General features: G+C 42.8%; 1 protein-coding gene across 2 annotated transcripts; it reads right to left on the bottom strand.

The window, feature by feature from the left end:
- Positions 1-8,383: 8,383 nt before the first annotated feature.
- On the bottom strand, positions 8,384-16,799 carry bpnt1 (bisphosphate nucleotidase 1). Of its 2 annotated transcripts, none has more exons than XM_079475191.1 (9): positions 16,020-16,799; positions 15,172-15,304; positions 14,684-14,788; positions 14,485-14,592; positions 13,730-13,778; positions 10,803-10,894; positions 10,522-10,725; positions 10,111-10,216; positions 8,384-8,703 (listed from the first exon to the last, which is right to left on the bottom strand). In XM_079475191.1, exons 2-9 carry the CDS (start codon positions 15,289-15,291, stop codon positions 8,552-8,554), a joined length of 936 nt encoding a protein of 311 aa, XP_079331317.1. In that variant the 5' UTR covers positions 15,292-15,304; positions 16,020-16,799; the 3' UTR covers positions 8,384-8,551. The 2 variants fall into 2 exon arrangements, 1 of the variants encoding a protein (XP_079331317.1); XR_013787677.1 differs by having other exon boundaries at positions 8,477-9,172; positions 9,422-10,216.
- Between the last annotated feature and the right edge of the window lie 10,378 nt (positions 16,800-27,177).

Raw genomic sequence — 27,177 nt, 5'->3', positions numbered from 1 at the left:
AACTGACATGTCCAAAATATTCCCATTTGGGCCATTTTTGTGCTTGACCCCGTAATTACTGCTATATTGCAGCTATATTTCTTCAGCCATGGAACCCTATGGCACCTCCATAGAAGAATACATGGGAACGTTGTGAAATTTTGTGCACACATTTCTCTGCTCTTCTTTGTCCGCCTACCTTATCCTAAAACTTAACAGCTGATGACATTGCTTCTTTCTTTGTAAACTACTAGCATCAGCAGTCAGTTGTCTCCTATCGACCCTCAAGGCTATGCGTGTTTCTGGAACGGTGCTACAATGGATCAAGTCTTACCTCTCAGTATAGGTCAGTATCCCGGAGAGGTTAGGTCTCTGAGTCGCAACATCTCAATACTGGGGTGCCTCAGGGCAGAGTTCTGCATGCGAACCACTAATATTTGATGTAACGGGTGGAATAATTATTTTAATTTCCAGGTCGGGAAATAAGAAGCCAATCCAGTCACGGATCCAGTAACCAAGACTATTTCAACTCACCTCAGTTGATACAAAGCTTCCTTTACAGGGTCCTCTCCTTATTTGTGTTCAAGCTCTATTTGAAGTGTTGGTTTCTAATTACATTATATCCTGTGCTTTTTATGTAAAAATAATGCAGTGTGTAAGGTAACCAACGAAGCAAACGTATTTATGAATTAAACTAAATAAACTGAAAAAGCAAATGCAGCAGAATACAGCAATGAACATACAGAACGTACTGTAGCGTACGGTCTGCATATGGTTTTGTTATCACTCTACAAGTTTCTGTTAAGAAAAAAGCATATCCACAACCACAAGGTTTGAGTAATTTCCTTAAGGGTCCTTCACTAGCCTAATTATTCCTTCTACCAAAAGCAAACTAATCAATGCTATAGTCTTGCGTTCTAGGAAATCCTTGGGGTTAGCTTTCTGATGTGGCTATTTATTTAGAAAGTTGTGAACATTTAGTCATTAAGCAGACGCTTTTATCCAAGGCGACTTACAGAGAATTCAGGGAGCAATAAAGCGATATGCCATACAGGAGCAATGATACAATAGGTGCGAAAACCAAGTTACTAGTTTCAACAAAAGCTATAACAATACCTGTTGAGAAAAAAAAATTCTCTTTTGTCTCTCAAGTATTCATAGAAGAGCTGTGTTTTGAGTAGTTTTTTTAATGCTGTGGGAGATATGGTTGATATGGACTGAGTTAGGAAGAATGTTCCACCAGGAAGGAGTTGTGAAGGAGAAAGAGCTGGAAAGCGATTTCTCTCCGTTTATGACTATGGACGAGTAACCCAGGTCCTGTGCTGCTACTCAGCGGCGGCGACCCTCTGGACTAAAATAGTCTGAAAATAAACACTTAATATAGGTGTACCATGGTGATTCAGACTGACTCCAGTACTCACCGATATGGTTTCAGAATCGGAACAGCTCTAGGTAAAAGGAAAGAAGTGTGATACAGCTTTGGAACAAACTTGGTTGATTCACAACACTACATAACGGGTCACTCTGCATGTGTTTTGCGCTGGATGGCGGTCTTTCTGAGCGGTGCACGTACAGAGGAGAAGTAGAGTAAGTGGAGATGTTTTCATTTTCATCCTTGACACATACATTTTAAACCACAAACTACAGAGTATTTTTTGGACATTATTTAACCTTGTTAAAGACAAACAAAAATTTTAGAATAACAACATTTCTTCTTATAAGTTTTAGGGGTGCTGAAGCACCCTCATGCCTGTTACCATGGCAAACAGTCCAAACTTCCACATACATTTTTGCCTATAACTTTTGAACCATACATCCTGGAGAAAAAATTATTTTCTATATGAAGTAATTTTCTGTCGTGTCCAATCGGTTCTCATGTAGTGAATTAACAAACATGACAGCAAGCCTGCCAAAATGGATGTCATGCTGTATCTTCCTCAAATGTTTATGTATTCACACAGTTTTGGCCCAGCACCACCTAGTGGTCCAGAGATATTCATAATTTTATCTTTGAAAACTCTGGTCTAAAATCATTTGATTCCCTGAGTCATGCCGAGTCAATAGATACCCAATGTTCTTCGGCGTGACATTGTGGGTATTGCCCATTTGGGTTTTAGTTGCAAAATGCAGTATTTTACGAGTCCGATGTCAAATTGCTACGAAATTTAGTATGGTTCTTGCTGGTCAAGTTCTGAAGGGTCCAGTGCCCTCTAATGGTCAAAAGGTAAAACATAGTTTATTAAATGCTTATAACATATGAAAAGTTTTATATCAAACTTGTCATATTCCACCATACTTCCTGCCCGCCATTTTCAATTATATAAAAAGCATTATTTTTGCAAATGTATAAACTCCTCCTATTAAATTTATCAGATTTGAATGAAAAAGGCAGAGGGGGAGGTGTTGCTGCACTTTACCGTAACTCTTTTAGCATTTCCCAGAAGTCTAATCCTAAATACAATTCTTTTGAAGTCATGGTACTTGATGCATCAATACCTAATACTAAGGACAAAACATCTTTAAAATTTACTCTGGCTATTGTATATAGGCCTCCAGGGCACCACACAGATTTTATTAAAGAATTTGGTGGGTTCTTATCAGAACTAGTACTGTCTGCAGACAGAGTCCTTGTTGTTGGTGACTTTAACATTCATGTAGATAATGATACAGATGCTTTAGGAATGGCTTTTAAAGACACTCTTAACTCCATGGGCGTTAGTCAACATGTGTCAGGACCTACTCACCTTCATAATCATACTTTAGATTTAATTTTGTCTTACGGTATAAACGTGGTCGATGTTAAAATCCTTCAGCAGAGCGAAGACATCTCAGATCATTATCTGGTATCATGCTTGCTTCAATACCCAATGGTGGCAAATCAAACTCCAAGTTACAAATATTGTAGAACAATAACTTCGACTACAAAAGGTGATAATTCTTGATAATTTGCCTGAATTGTCTCAAATCTCTAGCATGAGTAATAACGTTGAAGATCTTGACTTTACCATTGAAAATATTAATGCCACCTTCTCGGAAACGCTAGACATAGTTGCTCCCTTGCGCTTAAAGAAGATTAAAAATGACAGACCGACACCGTGGAAAAATGAACACACTCAGGCTCTAAAGAAAGTGGCACGAAAAATGGAGCGCAACTTTAAGAAGACTAAATTAGAGGTATTTCGTACTGCCTGGAAGGATAGTATTAAAAAATACAGGAAAGCCCTAAAAACGTCTCGATCCGCCTACATTTCATCATTAATAGAAGAAAACCAAAATAACCCTAGGTTTTTATTTGATACAGTGGCTAAATTAACCAAAAATAAATCGTCAGCGACTTCTGATGCTGTATACCAGCATAGCAGTGATGATTTTATGAACTATTTCACAAATAAAATCCAAGATATTCGAGAGAAAATTATAACTATGCAACCAGATGCGAAACCCGCTGAACATATGACTAACTACAGCACCCCTAAGGAGAAATTATGTTTATTTTCTACTATAGATCACGATGAACTATCAAAAATCATTAGATCATCTAAATCGACTACATGCATGCTAGACCCTATACCTACAAATCTTCTGAAAGAGATGCTCCCAGAAATTATAGATCCTCTACTTAGCATTATTAACTCATCTCTGACATTAGGACATATGCCTAAAGCATATAAGGTGGCTGTTATAAGGCCCCTTGTCAAAAAAACCCATCTGGACCCTGGAGAACTAGTTAACTATAGACCTATTTCGAATCTACCTTTCTTATCTAAAGTTCTGGAAAAAGTAGTCTCAACTCAAATATGTTCCTTCCTCCAAAGGAATGAGATTAATGAAGATTTCCAGTCTGGATTTAGAGCACATCACAGTACAGAGACTGCTCTGATTAGAGTTACAAATGATCTGCTTATGGCGTCTGACCGAGGTTGTATCTCCTTATTGGTGCTGCTAGATCTTAGTGCTGCATTCGACACCATTGACCACAGCATGCTCCTACATAGACTTGAAAATGATGTCGGTATTAAGGAAATAGCTTTGAAATGGCTTAGATCTTATTTATGCGACCGTTTCCAATATGTAAAAATAAACAATGAGGTATCACGCAAATCGCAAGTCCAGTATGGTGTACCACAGGGCTCAGTACTAGGGCCTATGCTCTTCGCATTATACATGTTACCCCTAGGAGATATAATAAAGCGACACGGAATAAGCTTTCACTGCTATGCTGATGATACGCAACTTTATATTTCCTCGAAGCCTCACGAAACACAGCAATTCCATCGAATAGTGGAATGCATAGTCGATATAAAAAAGTGGATGAGTAGCAATTTTTTATTACTGAACTCGGACAAAACTGAAGTGCTACTTATCGGACCGAAAACCGCCCTACGTAACAACCAAGAATACTGCTTAACTATTGATGGATGTTCCATAAAACCCTCATCTTCAGCTAAGAATCTTGGCTTTATATTCGATAGTACTCTGTCATTTGAGAACCAGGTCGCCAAAACCTGTAAGATTGCGTTTTTCCATCTTAAAAATATATCTAAATTACGTCATATGCTGTCACCATCAGATGCAGAGAAGCTTATACATGCCTTTATGACATCAAGACTAGATTACTGTAATGCACTATTAGGTAGTTGCCCTGCAGGCCTATTACAAAAACTCCAACTGGTCCAAAATGCTGCAGCTCGAGTTCTTACACGTACAAAAAAGTGTGAGCATATTAGCCCGGTTCTGTCAACCTTGTATTGGTTACCTATAAAGCATCGCATAAATTTTAAAATCTTGCTTATTACCTATAAAGCCTTGCATGGTTTAGCTCCTCACTACTTGAGAGAACTTCTTACGTATTATAGTCCATCACGTGCACTACGCTCTCAGGCGTCAGGTCAGTTGGTAATACCTAGAATTTCAAAATCAAGTGCAGGCGGCAGATCCTTTTCTTATCTAGCGCCTAAACTTTGGAACAGTCTTCCCTGCAATGTCCGGGAGGCGGACACACTGTCAGTTTAAATCTAGACTAAAGACGCATCTTTTTAATCTTGCATACACTACATTATCATAATATATGTATTTCAAAGATCTAGGCTGCACTAGTTAGATCAACCGGAACCAGGGACACTTCCAATAACAACTGATGCATTTGTTGCATCAAAGAGTGCAGAACAGTACTCTACTCTCAGCCAGTCTTGTCTCATTGTTCCAAGGTTACAAGAGCGGAGCGGGCAGGGCGCAATCCATTCCTAGACCTGACAAATGCTGGACGAAGGAAGTGACGTCCCTACAAAACTTCAGCCACTATTAGATTATTAATGATAATTTTAAATCTAACATTTTTATTTTGCCTTGTTGTGCAAGCACTGTTGAGCTTGTGCAGAGGCTGCAGTTTTTGCCAGAGGGGAACTGGAATCCCCTGGTTAGGCCTGGTTTCCCTCCGAGGTTTTTTTTCTCCTCCAATGGAGTTTTGGGTTCCTCGACACCGTTTGCATACTGTTTTGCACTGTTATGCCTAGCCGGGGGAGCTGCTAGAATTTGGTAGTCTTATTTAATTAACACTGCATATAGGAATTTATTGTGTGTCTGATATTTGACCTGTGTTTTGAATTCCATAACCTTTTATGTTTTACTTAGTCATTTTTTCTTGTACAGCTGCTTTGTAACAATGAAAATTGTAAAAAGCGCTATAAAAATAAAGCTGGCTTGACTTGACTTAACTTGAAAGTTGATATGTAGCATCTGGAGACAGTACTCGCTAAAAGTTGTGAAATGGTTCTCGTATACAGTGTCAACAAATTCTAAGGCAAACGCACCTAAGGGTCACGTTGCTGTATCTTGTGTATTAAGACTAAGCTTGGTATGTGTCAACACTGGCACATCTTGTCTGCTTCACAAAAATGTGGAGACAGCACCAAAAGCAACTTTACTGTGTTCGAAGTGCCTTTCTTGTGTTTTTCAAAACCTGTTCATCTGATATGTTCAAAATATTGCCCATTGGATCATTGTTGAACTTGAAGCTATATTATTTGAAGATTTTTTTGTAATTTAAAGCAGTTAATTGTGAAAATATTTGAACCTTATATTATAAAAAAATATTTTTCTTGCACCCCATTCTAAAAGTCATATCACACATGTACTCAAGAAACTCCGCCAAGGCCGGTCCCAAGCCCGGCTGAAAAAAGGAGGAGGGTTGGGCGTAGGGTTAGCAACCCCACCCCGTAAAAAAAATGTAAGCTACAGAATCATCAATGATCAACCAACAGCTAAAAGACCTGGAAAAGAGATAGGAGATTCACTCAGAAGCCTTATGACGTTTGTCAATGAAAGCCACAACACAGCCGCTACACCAATTACCCTTCTGTCGACCAAGAAGATTACACAGATAGGCACCTGAAATGAACTAACCATGGGTCTCATTCACTAATAATTACGTAGATTTTTCATATTTATATGCACATTTGAACTACTCACGGCGGTTCGTTTGTATCACTGCACTTGCACTTTGTTTTAATATTAGTGTATTTTATTATCGTTACTCATCACTGTCGTCGCTAACTAATCCTGATATCCCAATGACCCTCTCCTGGTTATTTATTTGAAGATGTAAACAAAAGTGTATAGTTGAACACCGTTAGCCTAGCATTAGTGTGCTAGCATGCTTTCTGTATACACTGTTGAATATCATATTGCCTTCTAGTTGTCTTGTGTGCTAACTGTTTTTCTTTTATGCGTATTCATCGAAATTGGAATTACTCTTCAAACCCATTGAGTTATGGCTTCTCCTCTTATTATTGTTACTTGCACCCCATGTCAATTGTTTATCTTAGCCTTCTCTGTCAGCGGCAAGGGCTTTACATGCGGTAAATGCAGGGAAATATCTAGGCTGACAGAGAAGATCTCAGAATTAAGAATCTCGTATCCAATCTTTCATGTTATTCATGTCAGCTCAAATGATGTTCAACTCCGTCAATCGGAGATCACAAAAGATAATATTAAGGAGGTGTGTGAGATTGCAAGCATGATGTCAGACACTGTAATATTCTCTGACCTCCTCCCTGCTTTCCGTGGTGATGACATACATAGCAGATTATCATCACTCAATGGCTGGTTGTCTGAGTGGTGCCTGCAGAATGATTAAGTTTTTATCAATAACTGGATAAATAGACTTTTTTTTAGATTAACGCACCACAACAACAGAAGAAAAACAGTGCAGTGCAAACGTCTTGTGTAAATTACACTGTTCCACATTGAGTTACTCCATTTTATATTATCTTAAATTTATATTATTCAATACAACAGGAATTGTACAGGTTGTTTTTTGTTTAAAGAGAAATAAGTCAAGCAAAATAAAGATTTTTTTTTCTTCTCAACTTCTCACTGTTCCTGTCACATAAGCATAGAATAATGAAAATTCACTATGTGTCAAGCCATCAGAACCAAACCGAACCAAAAACCATGGGTAAAAAATCGAGGCACTAAAACTATATTGTTGCATCCCTAATGGAAACACACCAATTTCGCATTAGTCATTCATCCTGTTATTGCGAACTTTTAAAAGATTTTTTTAAAGTCGTATGTTTTTATACCCACAGTACAATGTATTCTCATGGCCACCCTGAAGTAATCGAATAAGTTAGAAAGCTGAAACTGTTGAAAGTTTGCTTTCAAACAGATTCATATTCAGCTAATCTAAAATATTGTGACCATAGCAGTAGCCCACTGAACTATATATGTTTATAGGTCATATTTTACTCATCTATTGCACTGTAACTTCAATAACTGCATTAACTAATCTACTGCACTGTAACCTTATTAAGTGCATTTACTCATCTTCTGGACTGCAACCTATTAACTGCATTAACTCGTATACTGCACCGTAACTTTAATAACCGCATTAACTCATCCACTGCACTGTAACTTCAACAACTGCATTAACTCACCTATTGCATTGCAACTTTCATAGCTAATATCAATAATTTATGCACACTTAAGTCACTTGCACTATTGTTCATAGTCACTTGCACTAAATTATTATCCGTTCATATTAATCTGAACATTAATGTTCATAGTATATAGTAATCTGTATATATTGTTCATAGTACATACCTACTGTCATATTTTCATAGAACATACCTACTGTAAAATATTTTCATACTCCATGCCCACTGTTTAATATTTTCTCAATATTGTATTCTGTATTTATTCCAACTGTATATCCTGCACTTGCTAATTGCACTTCTGGTTAGACCTAAACTACATTTCATTACACTGTACTTGTATATGTGTAATGACAATAAAGTTGAAAAAATGTAAGAATATCAGGAAACAAAGTGCTAATAGCGCTGCTTAACATTTGTTTTGCATTATGCATAATGCAAAACATTATCTCAAACAGATAACATGATAACGTAAAACCCAACTCTTCAAATATTCACAATCAAGCCTCAAAAACATGTAAAAACATAATTTGTAATTGAGGTAAATGTAAGCACTAATGAATCAGGTAGAAAAATTTATTTAGGTTTTATGACAAGGACACCATTAATGGCATATTGCTTTAAAGTTGTTCATTAGTTCAGTCTCGAGGAAGATCTTGAAGCACATTCTCGGGTACTCTGCTTAAATAATATTGATGATCTTTCAGTGTTGCCAACACACCAGCAGAGTTCATGTGCTTAACATCTGCATCATATCTGTATCCAGTACCATGCATGTCTGTTAGTTTGCCTGTTGATTAAACAGATGCAGTTACGGTCAAAAGTTTACATACACCTAGCAGAATCTAGAACATTTAGCAAATTTAAGAAAAACTGGATTTTGAAAATTAAAGTTTTTTATTAGATACTGCCCTGAACAAGTTATTTTGCATAACAGATAGTCAACATTACAGAATAATACAAAATAAATAAATACCTAATTTTACAAAATAGGCCAGTTCAAGTTTACATAAACCTGATTCTTACTATTGTGTGATGTTACCTGAACGTTTTTCCTGTCATGTGTTTTGTGATAGTTGTTGAGTTTCTTGTTTGGTCTGAGCTATTAAACTGTTAACTGATCATCAGAAAACCCTCCACAATCTGTTTTTCAGGATCTTCTGCATATTACCCATGTTCACTAGTGACTGTAGGATATTAAGAGGCAACACAATACAGTTGTACACAATACAATTATTTAAAGTCCAGGTGGGTGTAAACTTTTGGGCAGGGTGACTAGTTTAAATTGATATTCTGTTTTATGTATATTAATGAAGGTGTTAGTAAATGACAAAATGAGTTATTGTAATATATATATATATATATTTTTTTTTGTTGTCCTTATGTTGCTCCCATCGCTTCTATTGTTTACCTCATTTGTAAGTCGATAAAAACGTCTGCGAAATGTAAATATAGCTGGCCACCCAGTCAAAAGTTTACAACCACCTGACTTGAATGTGGGTGTTGACTTCTTGAGCATTAGAGAATGTTTGTATGTTTTGTAATACTTGTGTTTAAGCCTGTTAATTGTCCTCCATATAAAAGATGGATCTCAATATTATACAGTCACTGGTGAACTGGAGTCAACTTTGCAGATTGTAAAGGATCTAAAAGATTTTTGTGAAGATCATTTGACAGTTTAGTTCAGACCGAGCAAGCTGATTGATACATTTACTTGAACACTTACCTGGAGTTGCAAAAATACATTTTTATCAAAACGACAGTGAGGTAGACTGTAGCTGAACAGGGTGGTTTCATGACCCTACATTTTCAAAATGCATCTTATTTTTCATAAATTTGTAACATTTTGACCGCAACTGAAAATATGTAACAAGTATTTTTATGTATAAAAATATACACTAAATATCACAAGTATGTTAAAGAAAAGACATTTAAGGGCCGGTGCGCACCAAGCCAACAGTCGGCTGTTGGGCAGGTTTTGAGGGCTGTCTGACTTAGTTTTTCCGGTGTATTCCACACCGTCAGCAACAGTATGTCACTGTCACCATTATTTGATTTAGCATCTTGAATAAGGGATGGCTGTTTAGCTTAGCGAATCAGTGCATGGGGGAAAAAAATCTAAGTGACCCGCTTTAGGTTAACGGTAGTTTATCGGTTATCAGCTTGGTGTGTACCCTGCTTAAGAAATGAATATCACCTCCAACTGCATGCAGAATAGCTTCAGGTGCACATGTGTCCCACTTCTTACATCCTGGACTGGCAAAAACATATGCAGAGGCCTTTCCTTCGACTAGCTGTATGATCTGCCAAAAGGATGATCACAATATTGCAAGGTATTAGGTGTGTTCCACTACAAGTAGTGCTTTCCAGATTTTGCATAGGTTTATTCTCACCTTGAGTTTATCTAATGCTCTCAAATCTACACTTTTACAACAATCAAAATCTTTTTTATTTAAACTTAATAGTAATGCATTAAAAAATGCCATGAGTGTTGTAGGATCAGCACACCACAGTATCTAACTTGATGGCGCCGTTATCTGTTAGACAAAGTGTTGACAAAGACAAAACACAAAAAGATTCACTGAATTAAAACTGATGACTTTCCCACCTTATTCCCAGCTCCACCCACTTTAATGACATCATGAGGATCCATGGCTTGAACTGCTGAGGTCACTAGTTTATTGCTATGGGATCGCGTGGTAGTGATAATTCTTTTCCCTTCTGGGACTGCCTGGAGTTGGAACCCAAATGCGCCCAAACCTAGCACTCCCCATAATGTTCGGCCCAAAGCAGCACCAGCACCAGCCTCCATCTGAAATACAAAAAGACCGGAAAAAATTAAGCCAAACCTTTTTGCATACAGTGTAGCATGCAATACTTAAATTGTACCTGGTAGTTGTAGAAAGGTTGATTGATGACTCCAGCAATGGCTGTCCCTCCATAAGCAATGCCTATCAAGACTGTCACATGATCTAGAAGTCCTGCAAAGACATGCAACTTTAAAGATCACTCCAGTTTTGCCACTTCATAAAATGAAGGTCAAATCAAATTTGCACAGTCTATTTTAATGATGTCTTTACTAGGGCTGTCTATTGGCAACAAGTTCACGATACGATACACATCCCGATACAGGACCACGATATGATGCGTATCCCGATACATGTCCGTTTTTAATTACATTTCTCATATGACAGATTTGCAACAAAATATACTTGCCGGAAAGGTAATCAGGTAATCTGACAAATCATTGTATAAAGTAATTTTGAGAAGGATAAGTTCTTATACAGAGACCCTTGTTTCTAAAACAGAGTTTCTAGGCTACATCATATGTATGAATGTGTTTTGCAAATAGTTAATATGTATAACAACTTTCTAACAAAATATTATAAATGTTACAGCTGCTGTAAGATTTAAGCAGGTCTTTGCTCTTCACATGCACATACTGTGGCTCTTCCACTTCTTACTTTTTAAATACGTTGTTGAATTATGAGCGTGCAGCGTGTCACTACATCACTCCAACGGTGTCTGGCAAATGCATAAATGTAAAATTTACAAAGAGTGTACCTCTCTGCAACTTCAACATAGAATGAAGACACAATATTTGCTAAAAGACTACTGGATGACCTGAAAGCCCTTTTAGTAGACCTGTTCTCTACTTTCGATTGGTGGCAGATCTTAAACTAGCCAAATGTAAATATGCTTGAAATTATTAAATTACTGCATGGCCCTTCCTATGGGATGCAGCGAGCAGTGAAATTATCACTCAGCTGCTGCTTTGTCTCGTAGTGGCATATTTGTAAGCAGTTGCTGTCTCAGTGCGAACACAGCTATAGTTACAATCAACAATGTCGCTAACTTATTTAATGTACGCTGCTCAAAAAAATAAAGGGAACACTTAAACACAATGTAACTCCAAGTCAATCACACTTCTGTGAAATCAAACTGCCCACTTAGGAAGCAACACTGATTGACAATCAATTTCACATGTTGTTGTGCAAATGGAATAGACAAGAGGCACTTATAGGCACTATATGGAATAGACAAGGCAATTATAGGCACTTAGCAAGACACCCCCAATAAAGGAGTGGTTCTGCAGGTGGTGACCACAGACCACTTCTCAGTTCCTATGCTTTCTGGCTGAAGTTTTTGTCACTTTTGAATGCTGGCGGTGCTTTCACTCTAGTGGTAGCATGAGTGTAGAGGGAGTCTACAACCCACACAAGTGGCTTAGGTAGTGCAGCTCATCCAGGATGGCACATCAATGCGAGCTGTGGCAAAAAGGTTTGCTGTGTCTGTCAGCGTAGTGTCCAGAGCATGGAGGTGCTACCAGGAGACAGGCCAGTACATCAGAAGACGTGAAGGAGGCCGTAGGAGGGCAACAACCCAGCAGCAGGACCGCTACCTCCGCCTTTGTGCAAAGAGGAACAGGAGGAGCACTGCAAAATTACTTCCAGCAGGCCACAAATGTACATGTGTCTGCTCAAACAGTCAGAAAGAGACTCCATAAGGGTGCTATGAGGGCCCGATGTCCACAGGTGGGGGTTGTGCTTACAGCCCAACACCGGGCAGGACGTTTGGCATTTGCAAGAGAACACCAAGATTGGCAAATTCGCCACTGGCGCCCTTGTGCTCTTCACAGATGAAAGCAGGCTTACACTGAGCACATGTGACAGAAGTGACAGAGTATGGAGACGCCATGGAGAACGTTCTGCTGCCTGCAACATCCTCCAGCATGACCGGTTTGACAGTGGGTCAGTAATGGTGTGGGGTGGCATTAATTTGGAGGGCCGCACAGCCCTGCATGGGCTTGCCAGAGGTAGCCTGACTGCCATTAGGTACAGAGATGAGATCCTCACACCCCTTGTGAGACCATATGCTGATGTGGTTGGTCCTGGGTTCCTCCTAATGCAAGACAATGCTAGACCTCATGTGGCTGGAGTGTGTCAGCAGTTCCTGCAAGACAAAGGCGTTGATGCTATGGACTGGCTCGCCACTTTGCACCGCAGACTGTCCAGGAGTTGTAGGGAAGCCATCCAGGCACGTGGAGACCACACACACTTCTGAGCTTCATTTTGACATTACATCAAAGTTGGAAATTTTTTTTGGTGATTTTGGTGTCAGCACATTCAACTATTTTAAGAACAAAGTATTTAATAAGACTATTTCATTCATTCAGATCAATGATGTGTTGCTTAAGTGTTCCCTTTATTTTTTTGAGCAGTGTATATTAACTATGCACAATGTTTACACACGCACATTAATGTATTAGTTACTAGTTTGTTTTAATTTCATGGTAAAGAATAATGTGAGGCAGTTAACTAGGCTACATTTAGTATTTATGGATTTTTGACTTGCAAACCCATGCACTCACAAGCTTCCACACTGTATTCTATATTTATATTTCTATATTAGATTTTTGGCATGAGCATTCCATTATTAAAACAATCTTCTCCGTGTTCACTTATTATGAGCTCATTGAAATTTTCAAAGATTAGTTAAAACCAACAGAGAGCCGTGGAAGCAGAAGGATTTTTTGTTCAGGAGCACCTACACACCTCCATTTACCAAGTGTGTCCCATTGAAAATTAACTAGACTGCCGCATCCCGTATGCAAAGGCCTGTAAGACTGCACTGACTTGAGTATGTAAACTGAGCTTCCCAAAACCCTTGCAGCTACAGCAGGGACAAAATCAAGAGTAAAAAGAGAGAAAATATAAAGAGCAATTCAGGAAATAAAAGCATTAGTTGTGTTGAGGAAAAAACTAAACATTCAGCATTGTTCTATTGCAGTGGCGGCAATAGTGCAGTTTGCTCACCTTCACAATATTCTTTGGTACCATCAAGAGGGTCCACCCACACAACCAGCTGTGAGATAAAACAGTCAAAAAGACGTTTATTGTATTTTCCTAGTAAACACTATCAAAACATTTAAATAACAAGAAAAATTTGCATATTCATACATATCTTACAATATACAGCTACAGAAAAAAATTAAGAGACCATTAAAAATTTTCAGTTCAAATCAGGATTTCTAGATGTATCGTGGCCATTCCAGTCCAGTGTCTGTTGACAACGTCATCCACAAACAATGTGAAAGACTGACAGCAGTGGTTAATTTGAGCCGGATCCTGTCCCGGATAATGTCAGATTTTCGTCCTGTTTGATTAGGATGCGGTGTAAGGCAGTCAATTGACACTTAGTGTTTAGGGGACACTTTTAAATACTGTATTTGTATTGTTTTAAAAATCAGCTAAACAAGGTGCCCAAGGCCCTGCTTATAGGGGACCCGTTTCTTAATCCTGCGTGTATGGAGTGCAACCAAATGGTTTTACACACCAGATTAGCACTGTGCCATGCCACATTTTAAAAAGTACACATTGTTTTACATGAGGGTACACACACCGGAGGTGTCTGGCCACAGCAGTCCTGTACAACTATTGTGCTTCCCGTACAGTGTGCAACACCATTTATACTTTTGACCCAGGGCATTTATTAAAGCACAGAACAACATCTTTAATACATATCTTAACAAATGTATGGTTTCAAAGACTGTCTTCTGTTTTTTCTTTACCTCTTCCTCCTTTAGGTTAGTATACTGATTAGGACATGGCTTTTGTAGGACTACACTGTTCTGCCCAGTCTCTATGAGATCATCTTCAACAGTCTCAGCTGGTAAATCCTAAAAGAAAACATTCAAAATAATAAATGTTATACATGACTAAGGCGGCTATATGTGATAAGCACTTTTAAATTGCTTAGGATATGCACACCTCTTCGCCGATGATAGTAACCTTTGGAAACCTTTTTGACAAGGATGCACAAATGCTCTTCTGAACAAGTCTGTCAGCCAGAGTCTGTAGGTCATTGGCTCCTGTCTATGCCAAAGGTACAAGACATACAAAAAAAACATTACATTGAAATCAAACTTTTAACCAGCATTAAAGAAGTTGTTGACACAGGCAAATAGAGCACCTACTATATGACATATTTTTGTATTCAACTTGCAGGGTGACTATATCCTTTGGCGGGATGTTATACGTCATTGCACATTTAAATCTCACAATTATGCAACATGGACTAGCATCTCTGAACATGTGGAAGGGGATTCATTCAAGAAGTATTACTTACCAGAGAAAACACATTTTTTGTTTAACATTGATATCTAGCGACCGTGGTCTGTTCACAGACTCGTGTTAGCTTTTTACATCTTTATTAATGCTTCAAAATTAACAAATGTGTTAATAAAAATTGCCTATACCTTCTCAATGATGCCAAGCTCTCCACTGTGAAGCACCTTCCTGACAATCGAGCCAGCCTTTTCCGCGACAGCATAGGCTGTAGCCACCAGGCGCATCAGCACTGCAGGGCTGCTCGCCATCACTGTCACTTTTCTGCAGTTCAGAGACCCCATCCCATGAATGTAACAGCAGTTTTGCACATTTACCAATACTTGTTAAAAATAAATTATTCATATTTAAAATAAACAAAACCTACAGTATGACATAAGAGAGGAATTGTGCAATAACAACCAATTAATGTTAAACAAAGGTATCCTCTTAATACTTTTAATACTGTAGCTACTCTTTATCTAGAATACAGCTCCACAAACTAGACATTCTCTCAACCAATTTCATGAGGTACTTTACTTGATGTTTTGGCACAAAATACGTTTTCTTTTGTCATAAGTAAAATTATATTTTCATAGAAATACCTACAGTAGGACTGTATACCAACGAACAGTACTTCTTTACAGACATTTAGACACAATGATTTCGATCAAAGGTAAGTCCAAGAAGTGTTCAAAGGTTTAACTGGTCATGTATTTGATAACACAGCAATGAAAGCTGCACACATTGGAATCTAATGTAAGAAATGTTTAATAATGACTTCTCGTTGCATCAATGTTTTGTCTTTTTACATTGCAGTTCATGTCATATCCAAACATGACCATATACTGCATATGATTTTCCAAATATAAAACAATCTTTGTTAAAATTGAATTTGTTAAAATTGTAAATACAATTTATGCACTCATGATATTATCTTTGTTAAAGTGCAATGCTTTAGTTCGGACTGGCTAACCGCAACACGTTATATTTCACTTACTTTGTTATTATGGGTTTTCTTTTCTGTTCCAACCAGACGACACAAACGTTCCCGTTTGATATCTAAAAAGCTTTGAAAGACGTTCCCAAATGAACTAGAGATTCGTACAGTCTGCACTACAGTACTAGATATAAATCAATGGAGTTTATGAACTGGCGTTAAGACACATAACCAAAGACGATAAGTATCAACAAGATGGGCCACTGCCGTTACAGAGAATGCGGAGCGAATGCAACGCTCAATATGGCCGCTATGGGGAAGGAAGAGACAATCGAAAAAGACGGATCTCATTAAATCCTTCGTGTTTCGATACTTACGAAACCACAACCACTTAAACTACCTATGCTCATTGAACCCACACAAAAAACACGACGGCGCAATGTTGTCTGACTCGAAACAAGGATTTAGTGAGAGCACGAAAAAGCTGATGATTCTCGGGGGCAGGTCTCTCCTTGCCAGCCTGTGCGCATGTGCAGTAGATGAGTGACCTCGAAAAAGGTTATTTTTAGCGCAATTTAAGATAAGAAACAAACGTAATGGTACAGTTCATTCCAGTCTTAATTGTTGATCGGAATTATGCTATTTAATTAAAAAAATTCTCAAGGATTATAGAAAAATCTGCATTCCCCCATTCTAGTAGAATGGACTTTGGTCTTGCTATGTCAGAAATAGCTGTCCGCAAACGTGGCGCCGAGTGGTACGACTTCTCAAAACGGATTTAATAGGCGTTGTCACTACTCCTACACTAAGGGTTCTCCACTACACTATTTCCGTACCGGAAACGCGATTTGTATTGCGCATGACTTAAATACCTTAGCTCCGCTCCCTTTTTTCAGTGTTTCAAAATATATCAAAATACAACAATATAAATTTATAACATAACAGTAAGTAGGCTAATATGAAATCAAAATTGTAATATCCATATATTATACAATAATAAAGCAAAAAATAATATGACAAGAGGAAAAAAGGTACATGAAACAATACAATCAACTTAAAAAGATGAATCAAGAGCACTGTAGAAGTCCATATTCTTGGCAGCTTTTCTATTTGTAAGTCCTTTAAGTGTTTCAAACTGGATAATATTTGGTTTCCTTTCGGACCACTTACATTTGTGGATGTGAAATTCTGCATATAAAATAATAACAATATTAAAAATATTGCTTTTGGATATTTTACTATTTTCATAGAAAAATATGACATCCTTTTTCTGTATGTTAATTTTTATCCCACATAATAATTTTAAAACGTTGTACATTAATAAAAAAACTAGTATAACTACAATAAAAAAAGATTAATAATATTGCGAAACTGCAAAATGTTAACAGCGCTGCCATATTAAGTCAAGTCATTTATATAGCGTCATTTATATAGCTTCATTTATATAGCGCTTTTTACAATTTTCATTGACTATAAGCAAAACATAAAAGGTTATGCAAGTCAAAACACAGGTCAAATATCAGACACACTATAAATTCCTATATGCAGTGTTAATTAAATAAGACTATAAAATTCTAGCAGCTCCCCCGGCCAGGCAAACAGTGCAAAACAGTATGCAATCGGTGGCAAGGAACCCAAAACTCCATTGGAGGAGAAAAAAAACCTCAGAGGAAAATCAGGCCTGACCAGGGGATTCCAGTTCCCCTCTGGCAAAAGCTGCAGCCTCTGCACAAGCTTGACAGTGCTTGCGCAACAAGGCAAAAAAAAAAAGTTAGATTTAAGATTATCATTAGTAATCTAATAGCGGCTGAAGTTTTGAGCTTTGTCCAGCTCTATCATCACAGCATTTGTCAAGTCTAGGTATGGATTGCGCCCTGCCCACTCTGGTAACCTTGGACTGCATCCTGCCCGCTCTAGTAACCTTGGAACCATGGACCGCGGAACGCATCGGAACAAGGGGGGGGATCATTTCCAGTCACGCGGAGGGGGTGGGGGCGCAGATGCATTGAAACAGACAATATTACTGATATATTAAATAACGTTGCGGAGCACTTTATTTTATTCCGACACCACACAGTCACATCTACAGTACACACATAATGAACACGCACACATGCTTCCTCAGATTAACCCCTCTGATCCCACTCTAACATTCACACACAACAGGCCAAGCCTATTTACACATATGAAACTATAGCAAACACATAAACATAAAGTACATCCGGTCCACAACCACAACTCATCTTGCTGCCTTGAATCTAAATCAACATTATAGTCATTATCATCAAAAGTCAACACTCACATCAGATTGATGTGCAGAGCCGCACAGACGCACACACCCAACAACAAAACAAGTAAAGTTTTCCGCTCGTGTCACACAATGTCAGCCAGTTAAAATCTTTGAACCACCGATATTGAACTGATCTTGCTCGTTGTGAAGACCCAGTCCCCTGTACCTTTTTGGTCTTCATAAGAACGGCAGGGTTTTGTGAGATCCCCCCGCAGCACTCACTTGTGGCTGTCGGTAGCTTGGCTTGCGCAAGAGGAGAGCAGCTAGCCAGGGCTCGTCTGAGTTCGTGGTGGAGATGGACGCTCCGGGTCTGTTGTTGAGGCCACAGTGGAAGCTGGAGTAGTTTGCTCATTTTGTTTTGCCAGTTTTTTTGTAAAAACTCTGACATTGACTTCTGTCCCTTCATTGTCGCAGCCTGGTAATGCCGCCAGCGGTTAAACAGGTGCCCGCCGTTAGCTCGCGACGGCACTCTCACATGACAGACTTAGTAACTACGTCGACGTAACGTTGTAGTTGATAAACAATGCACACTAATTTCAAATCAAAATGCAGCAGTCAGTGTGAGTTTTTTATCGGCAGCAGTTGGTGAGAGCGAGTGAAGCTGTGTGGTGACTAGTATTGTTTGGCTCGTAAAAACACAGATACAACTTAGGCTTTTATTCATATAAGATAGTTTGTCAGAGTACAAAAGTTGCCCGGGCCGTGGCCCCCCAGTTCCGCAGTCTATGCTTGGAACAATCAGACAAGACTGGCTGAGAGTAGAGTATTGCACTCTTTGATGCAACAAAAATGCATCAGTTGTTATTGGAAGTGTTCCTGGTTCTGGTTGATCTAGTGCAGCCTAAATCTTCGGAATATATATATTATGATAGTGTAGTGTATGTAAGATTAAAAAGATGCATCTTTAGTCTAGATTTAAACTGACAGAGTGTGTCTGACTCCTGGACCAGTTGGAGTTTTTGTAATAGGCCTGCAGGGCAAGCACCTAATAGTGCATTACAGTAATCTAGTCTTGTAACATAAAGGCATGAATTAGGTTCTCTGCATCTGATGGTGACACCATATGACGTAGTTTAGATATATTTTTAAGATGGAAAAAGTACTATAGAATAAAACGCCAAGATTCTTTACTGAAGATGACGGTTTTATGGAACATCCATCAATAGTTAAGCAGTATTCTTGGTTGTTACGTATGGCGGTTTTCGGTCCAATAAGTAACACTTAAGTTTTGTCCGAGTTCAGTAATAAAAAATTGGTACTCATCCACTTTTTTATATCGAATATGCATTCCACTATTCGATGGAATTGCTGTGTTTCATGAGGCTTCGAGGAAATATAAAGTTGTGTATCATCAGCATAACAGTGAAAGCTAACTCTGTGTTACTTTATTATATCTCCTAGAGGCAGGGATGGGCAGTATTTCAAATACATGTATTTCAAATATGTATTTGAAATACAAAATAGTATTTTGTATTTTAAAGCCTAGGGGAAAAATCTAATGTAATTTGTATTTAAATACATTTAAGATGAGTATTTTTGTATTTTCAAAATACTCAAAATACTTTGAGCCAGTCAACCTTTTTTTATCAGGGTGTTTTTGTGCATCAACTAGCCTAGTTCAGGCCAAACACGCCCTTCCCCCAACCCCAACATTCATGCACTTGAGCTTCAGCTGTAGCTACAACCAAGCATTGGATCTGCGACTTTTCTGGAATAAGGGGAACAATTTTATTTGTGTTTAAAATATTAACGTTACTGCATGTTAGGTATCGGTGATGATGTCATGACAACATCAACATGTCATAGATTTGTAGCGATTATATAAATTGTAAATTGATTTAACTTTTTCTAAATAGTTTATAGAGCTATTGGGGTAAGTAAATATACATTCACTGGCCACTTTATTAGGTACACCTTACTAGTACCGGGTTGGACCCCCTTTTGCCTTCAGAACTGCCTTAATCCTCCGTGGCATATATTCAACAAGGTACTGGAAACATTCCTCAGAGATTTTGGTCCATATTGACATGATAGCATCACGCAGTTGCTGCAGATTTGTCGGCTGCACATCCATGATGCGAATCTCCCGTCCCAAAGGTGCTCTATTGGATTGAGATCTGGTGACTGTGGAGGCCATTTGAGTACAGTGAACTCATTGTCATGTTCAAGAAACCAGTCTAAGATGATTCACGCTTTATGACATGACGCGTTATCCTGCTGGAAGTAGCCATCAGAAGATGGGTACACTGTGGTCATAAAGGGATGGACATGGTCAGCAACAATATTCAGGTAGGCTGTGGCATTGACATGATGCTCAATTGGTACTAATGGGCCCAAAGTGTGCCAAGAAAAATATCGCCCACACCATTACACCACCACCACCAGCCTGAACCGTTGATGGATCCATGCTTTCCTGTTGTTGACGGCAAATTCTGACCCTACCATCCGAATGTCGCAGCAGAAATTGAGACTCATCAGACCAGGCAACATTTTTCCAATCTCCTATTGTCCAATTTTGGTGAGCCTGTGCGAATTGTAGCCTCAGTTTCCTGTTCTTAGCTGTCAGGAGTGGCACCAGGTGTGGTCTTCTGCTGCTGTAGCCCATCCGCCCCAAGGTTCGACGTGTTGTGCGTTCAGAGATGCATACCTCGGTTGTAACGAGTGGTTATTTCAGTTGCTGTTGCCTTCTATCAGCTCGAACCAGTCTGGCCATTCTCCTCTGACCTCTGGCATCAACAAGGCATTTGCTCCCACAGAACTGCCGCTCACTGGATATTTTCTCTTTTTCTGACCATTCTCTGTAAACACTAGAGATGGTTGTGCGTGAAAATCCCAGTAGATCAGCAGTTTCTGAAATACTCAGATCAGCCCGTCTGGCACCAACAACCATGGCACGTTCAAAGTCACTTAAATCACCTTTCTTCCCCATTCTGACGCTCGGGTTGTCTACATGTCTACATGTCTAAATGCATTGAGTTGATGCCAAGTGATTGGCTGATTAGAAATTTGCGTTAACGACCAGTTGGACAGGTGTACCTAATAAAGTGCCCAGCAAGTGTTTACGTGCACCTTTTCGTGGGCAGGAATAATTGGAACATGAGAGTGGAAAAATAAACAAGTGTGAATGTGTAATTGTGATTTGTGTTATTATAACTGCCGGGAAAGGAAATTCAAATTCTCACTTTGCACGTTGGCAGGAAGTTTTTTTTGTGCACGCTCTCCGAGACGGAGTGTCACGCATGACGCAAGCGTTGGAATAAGCGCACAGTTGCCGCTTTCTCTTGTAGCTTTTTGCAGTTGAAGCCTTCTTTATACTTTCGTGATTCGCATGGATACGCTGTGAACCTGTTTACTGCGCGCACTCCTCATTAAACCGACGAGGCTTTTATACTTGACATGCTCTCCGTTGTATAAATCTGTACACCACCTGGAGGAGTACACCATCAGTTTTTTAAAATATAATTGACTGTGTTATAGAGTTCCCTTTCTGTCGGTCTCTCGACGTTGTGCCGAACCGACAGATGGGGTTCGCCCCTGAGAACCTATCATCTTCTGACTATTTTGAAAAGGCCAATGAAATTGAATGAAATTTGCATGCCGGCCTCCGCCCCCGGATATCCGGGTATGAAAGGGGAGCCAGCGTGCTCATTCATTCACCTTTTGTTCTTCGGAGCCTTCGCATCTGATGACATTCTTCGAATTGCCGAATTCTACGACGCGGTGCAGCGGAGATTCCCCTGGGCGTCCTGGCAGTTCCAGAGGTATTTTTCTAAAAGAGCAATTTCCTCAGCGTGGCATTGCCCGCTGATCTCTTGGGTGCAGTACACTCATCGAGGACGGGGACGGACACGGTGGTTGCCGCAGGTGTTCGGGGGTCCGACCACTGTGGCAGCCTCGTGGATTCGTCCTGCCCGCACTGCTCGCGGATGGCTATTCAGACGTTGTGTCACTGCGCGCGGATGGTTATTCAGAAGTTGCGTCACTGCGGGCGGATGGCTATTCAGACATTGCGTCACGGTGGCTGTGTTCTGTAAGATCCAGCCAACACCTCGTTTGCTTCCCGTTCTGTGACCGCAGCGGCTACGGCCCTGCCGTCAGCGGCGACGAGCAGCGAGGGTGATGTGGGGATTATCGTGAGCTTTAATCCGTCAGCCGGCCGGCTCGCGGACCGCTCGCGCCCCGTCTCGCTTGTTTAGCAGTTCCCCAAGGATGGTCCTAAGCCATCTTATTCCTCAGCCACGCGCTCGGACACGAGCCGTGGAGATGAGGTGTCTCTTGCAACATCGGAGCGCGACCTGCTGACATCAGACTCTGGCGATTCCCCGAAGCTCCCTCCCTCGGGAGGTCGAGCACAGGTGAGAGCAGACGTCAAGATGTCAGCCATGCTCGCTCGGACCGCCGTGAGTGTCGGATTGCGGTGCGCCGCAGCCCTGGCGCTCGCGGCTGGGTACTTCGCACATTGGGCCTGGGCGCGACTCCAAGCTGTGCCCGGCTCAAGTGCCAAGTTTTACCTAGCTGCATAAGGAGTTCAGTAAGACCTGGAGCGCCCCCTTCGGCGCGCTTCCGTTTGGCTGACTCTATCGCCTCTCTTCCCTCGGGGCGGGGAGGCAGCTAGGGACTATGTCAATGCACCCTGGGTGGAGCATGCAGTCGCGGATATCCGCAGACGGCGGCCACCTGCGGAGCTTGACCTAGACTCACCGTCCAGGGCATGTAAGGTCTCGACATCTCTGGTGTTGAGGCTGGCAGTGCCGTGGGCCAAGCTGCCACCACTCTCACGCCATGGCCATCCTGCAGGCCAGGGCGCTAAAGAGAGCCCCACGGGGTAAGACTGACCCAAGTAGTGCCGCCGCCGACTGGCCCTCCGGGGACCACGGTGGCAGCGCAGGCTGGGTCGGACGATGTCCACATCAGTGGCCCGGAAAGACGCCTCTGACTCAATCTTGCGCAGGTGGGCGATGTCGAGAAAGGCCACTTTCTCCAGGAGAGGTCTCTCTCTGGGTCCCACTTGCAGCCGCTCTCACCCTCTGAAAGATGGTGTTCGGCAACTCGACGTTGCGTCGTGGCGGCACGCAATGGCGAGTATAAAGCAGCCCTCAGCACTCTCGCTTCGACGGTGCGTCGAGCTGCGCCATTGCCTGGCAGGTGATTTAGCGGAGCTGTTCCCCCCGGGTGGGACCAGCACTGCTAGTCATTGAACCAACCCCCGCGGGTTGATGAAGCAGATCGTAGCCCCCCCTGTGAGGTCCCTGGGTGCTAGGTTAGCATTTCAAACCATCACGGTGGCTGGGAGTGTGGTCCGTCTCGGCATTCGATCCAGTTCGCCAGACCTCCGCCGGACTTCGGGCATCCTCTTACCTCAGCAGAGGCAGGGATGTTCCCGTGCTCCAGGCCGGGGCTGCCACCCCTCTGGCGAAGGCGATCGAACCGTCCCCTCGGCCGAGATGTCCAGTGGCTTCTACAGCCGCACTTCATCATCCACAAAACCAGGGGTCGCTGCATACCTTGAGCAGCACCTTGCAAGGGTGCCATTCAGGAGGCGCAGAAGCGCGTCCTGGTGTCTGTCAGATGCCAGGAGTGGTTCATGACAACTGACCGCATTCTCTCATGTCTGTCAGATGCTAGGAGTGGTTCATGACAACTGACCGCATTCTCTCATGTCAAGTCCCCTCGTCACTGTCGAGGGGCTGGCATGTCTGTAACGGGTCAGCCGGGAAAAAGAGCAGCTCTCCCTGGCGCAGAGCTCCCCTTTTCCTAGTAGAGAACTCAACACTGTCTCCATGACGGCGTGCTCGCTCTCGAGCACGCACAGTCAGTGCTGAGCTGCTTGAACTTTCAGGCAGCAGCCAGCGGTCCCCTGAAATCAGTTTCAGAGGCTCCTGGGCATGGTGTCCTCGGGGGTGGCCTGTCCCCCTCGGGTTGACGCACATGGGACCGCGACAGCACTGACTACAGAGATGAGTTCCCTGGAGAGCGTGGCGCACTGGCAGTAGGCGTATCGTCATTACGCCTGCTGCCTTCGCATCCTAACCCCGGGCAGGTCTTGAGGCCGGTCGTGGTAACGACAGACGCCTCCCTACGGGGTGTGGTGTGCAACGGGCGCGCAGTGTCGGGTCGCTGGACGGGCCCCCGCCTGCGTTGACATATCACTGCCCTCAAGTTGCTAGCTGTCCTGCATGCACTGATGAGGCTCCGGCCTCTCGTGCAGAGCCAGCATACTGGCCCGGACAGCACGACCGGCGTAGCGTACTAAACCTCAGGGTGGCATTCGCTCGCTGCAGTCATCGCAACTCGCCCAAACGCCTCCTCCTGTGGAGACAGCAGGTGGCAAAGCCCCTGCATGTCACACGCCCACCGGGTGTCCTGAACCAGACAGCCAAGCGCTCTCTCGTCAGTTGACACCTCGTGGGAAGTGACGACTCCACCCCTGCGGGCCGGCTTGGGTGTGGTTTGGGCGGGCACAGGTGGACCTGTTGCCTCCCTGAACACCACCCAGTACCGCTGGGCACTCCCTGGACGAGGCCCCCCCCTCGACACGGAGGCCCTAGCGTGCAGCTGGCCGCGGGACAAGCGGAAGTACGCTTCCCCCCAGTGAGCTTCATTGCGCAGGTCCTGTGCAAGGTCTGGGAAGGGAGTATCAAGTGCTGCTAGTTGCGCCTACGGGCCCAACTAAACTTGGTCCTCGGAGCTAATACTCCTGACGACAACTCCCCCTGGCCAAATCCCCTGGCGAAGGGCCTACTCGCAGGGGATGGGCACGTTGTGGCATTTGAGCCGGATCTTTGGTTCTGGCTCCTGGATGGGACGAGGAGTTCCTGGATGATCTACCCCCCACAGTGGTGGAGACTATCACTCAGGCAAGGGCCATGCCCACAAGGCTGGATGCCTTTAAGTGGCGCCCCTTCTCGTCCTGGTGCTCTTCTCGAGGAGAAGACCCGCGGAATTGCTCGCTCAGGAACGTGCTGTCCTATTGCAGGAGAGGCTGGGGAGTAATCTCCCCTTCCACATTGGAGCGTGGGTACCCGCTGTCGCGGTTATCACGTACCAGTTGCTGGTGAGCCTCTGGGGCGGCATGACCTGATTATTAGGTTCCTCTAGGGCGCGAGGGGCTAAGGCCTCGTCCGCGCCCCGTACCCTCTTGGGACCTTAAGGTGGACCTTTGGGTCCCCTTTTTTCGGGCCCTGCGGAGAGCCCCCTTCCTCGTTCTGCGAGGGGGGGTTGGCTCTCCTGCTGGGGCTCGAGTCCATCCAGAGGGTGAGGCACCTGCAAGCATTCCGTGTCCACCGATTGCCAAAATTCAGGCCCAGTGACTCTCACGTGATCCTGAGACCCCGGCCCCCCTTGGGAACTAGGTGGTGAACTTGCAGGTGCTCCCACACCGGGAGAAAGACCCAACCTGTACATGGGGTGTCCGGTAAGCGCATTGCGCCTCTACTCGAACCACACGGAGGGCTTCAAGGCCCTGAGCAGCTCTTGTCTGTTATGGAGGTCAGCAACGGGAGTGCTGTCTCCGAGGAGAGTTGTCGCGCTGGATCGCACACGCCGTCACTACGGTGTGCCGATCCTAGCCCGTGCCCATTTAAGTGACGGTACACTCCGCTCGGGGTGTGGCCTCCTCGTGGGCATCGGCTCAGTGCGCCTCTCTGGCAGACATCTGTAGAGTTGCGGGTTGGGCTACGCTATACCTCGCAGAGGCTTGCAGCCTCCGTGGGGAGTCGGCAGCTTGAGTCTTGCCAACAGGTGAGACCAGCAGTCGTAGGGCGTACGCCTGCGCATAGCGCCATTCCCCTTCTTAGGTGGATCAGTGCGCTATGGGTTGCCTCCCTTCTTTCCCCAAGGGTGAAGAATAGGCAGTCCGTCCATCCATCAATAAGCACTTAGGGCGGCGGGCTCGGCGGAGCAGCCCTGCCACCTATGGCCGGGTATCAAGCTGAGTTATTACATATAGCTCTAACCGGACCTAGTGCCCCACACGTAGTAACCCCCCACTAGGGTGGTTCCATCTGAGATGTCGTCATGAGATGGTTCCCCGCGTGGCAACCCATGACCTCCCCCAGGTGGACATCCACCTTGCGGCATTCCGCACATACCTCCCATGAGTTCTCCCCTATTTGGTGAGACCATGTTGGTGTCTCCACTGTATTCCCCCTATGGTGGGAAGTGGTCTCTGTAGCGCACCTCCACATTGAGGGAACAGCGCTTACCCAGTAGCCCTACGGTACCGGACGGCTTCTCGTTTAGAGAACAAGGCCTCCGTCTGTGGTGGCCGAGGGCAGGGGCTACTCATCTTTGCCAAAAGCTCTGGGAGCCCCTGCCTGCCCACTGGAAGGTTAAAAATTTCGCGATAGCGCTCACGTGTGGCTCGCCCAGGCCGGTCAACGTCGCTTCGCTAGAGATTGTGACGCGGCTTAGTGCTGTGGCGTTTTCAATAGGAACCCCATCTGTCGGTTCGACACAACGTCGAGAGACCGACAGAAAGGGAACTTCTCGGTTACGTATGTAACCTCTGTTCCCTGATGGAGGGAACGAGACGTTGTGTCCCTCATGCCACAACATTAGCCGTCCGCTGCAGCGATCGTGAGATGCTCTCAGGCTCCTCAGCACAAAAGGTGAAGGAATGAGCACGCCGGCTCCCCTTTTATACCTGGATATCCGGGGGCGAAGCCCGGCATGCAAATTTCATTCGCCAATTTCATTGGCCTTTTCAAAATAGTCAGAAGATGATAGGTTCTCAGGGGCGAACCCCATCTGTAGGTTCGACACAACGTCTCGTTCCCTCCATCAGGGAACAGAGGTTACATACGTAACCGAGACGTTTTTGTTACTGAGTTCGAAGTAATGATGGTGATAAAACATAATCAAATAAATTAGTTTTTTTTGTAGTTGTGTATTTCCAATTCGAGATGGGTTTTTTTTTGACAAGGGGCC

The sequence above is a fragment of the Barbatula barbatula genome (genome assembly GCF_947034865.1).
Source record: "Barbatula barbatula genome assembly, chromosome: 15".
In the NCBI taxonomy this organism is placed as follows: domain Eukaryota; kingdom Metazoa; phylum Chordata; class Actinopteri; order Cypriniformes; family Nemacheilidae; genus Barbatula; species Barbatula barbatula.
This window is presented reverse-complemented; position numbering and strand designations above follow the sequence as displayed.

Bases quoted from the DNA above. Each gene is read 5' to 3' on its own strand.
- bpnt1 (XM_079475191.1), bottom strand. From the start codon at position 15,291: ATGGCGAGCAGCCCTGCAGTGCTGATGCGCCTGGTGGCTACAGCCTAT. The intron at 14,593-14,683 runs GTGTGCATATCC...GTTTTCTTTTAG, and splicing joins TTACTATCATCGGCGAAGAG to GATTTACCAGCTGAGACTGT. The intron at 10,895-13,729 runs GTGAGCAAACTG...ATGTCTTTGCAG, and splicing joins TACCAAAGAATATTGTGAAG to GACTTCTAGATCATGTGACA.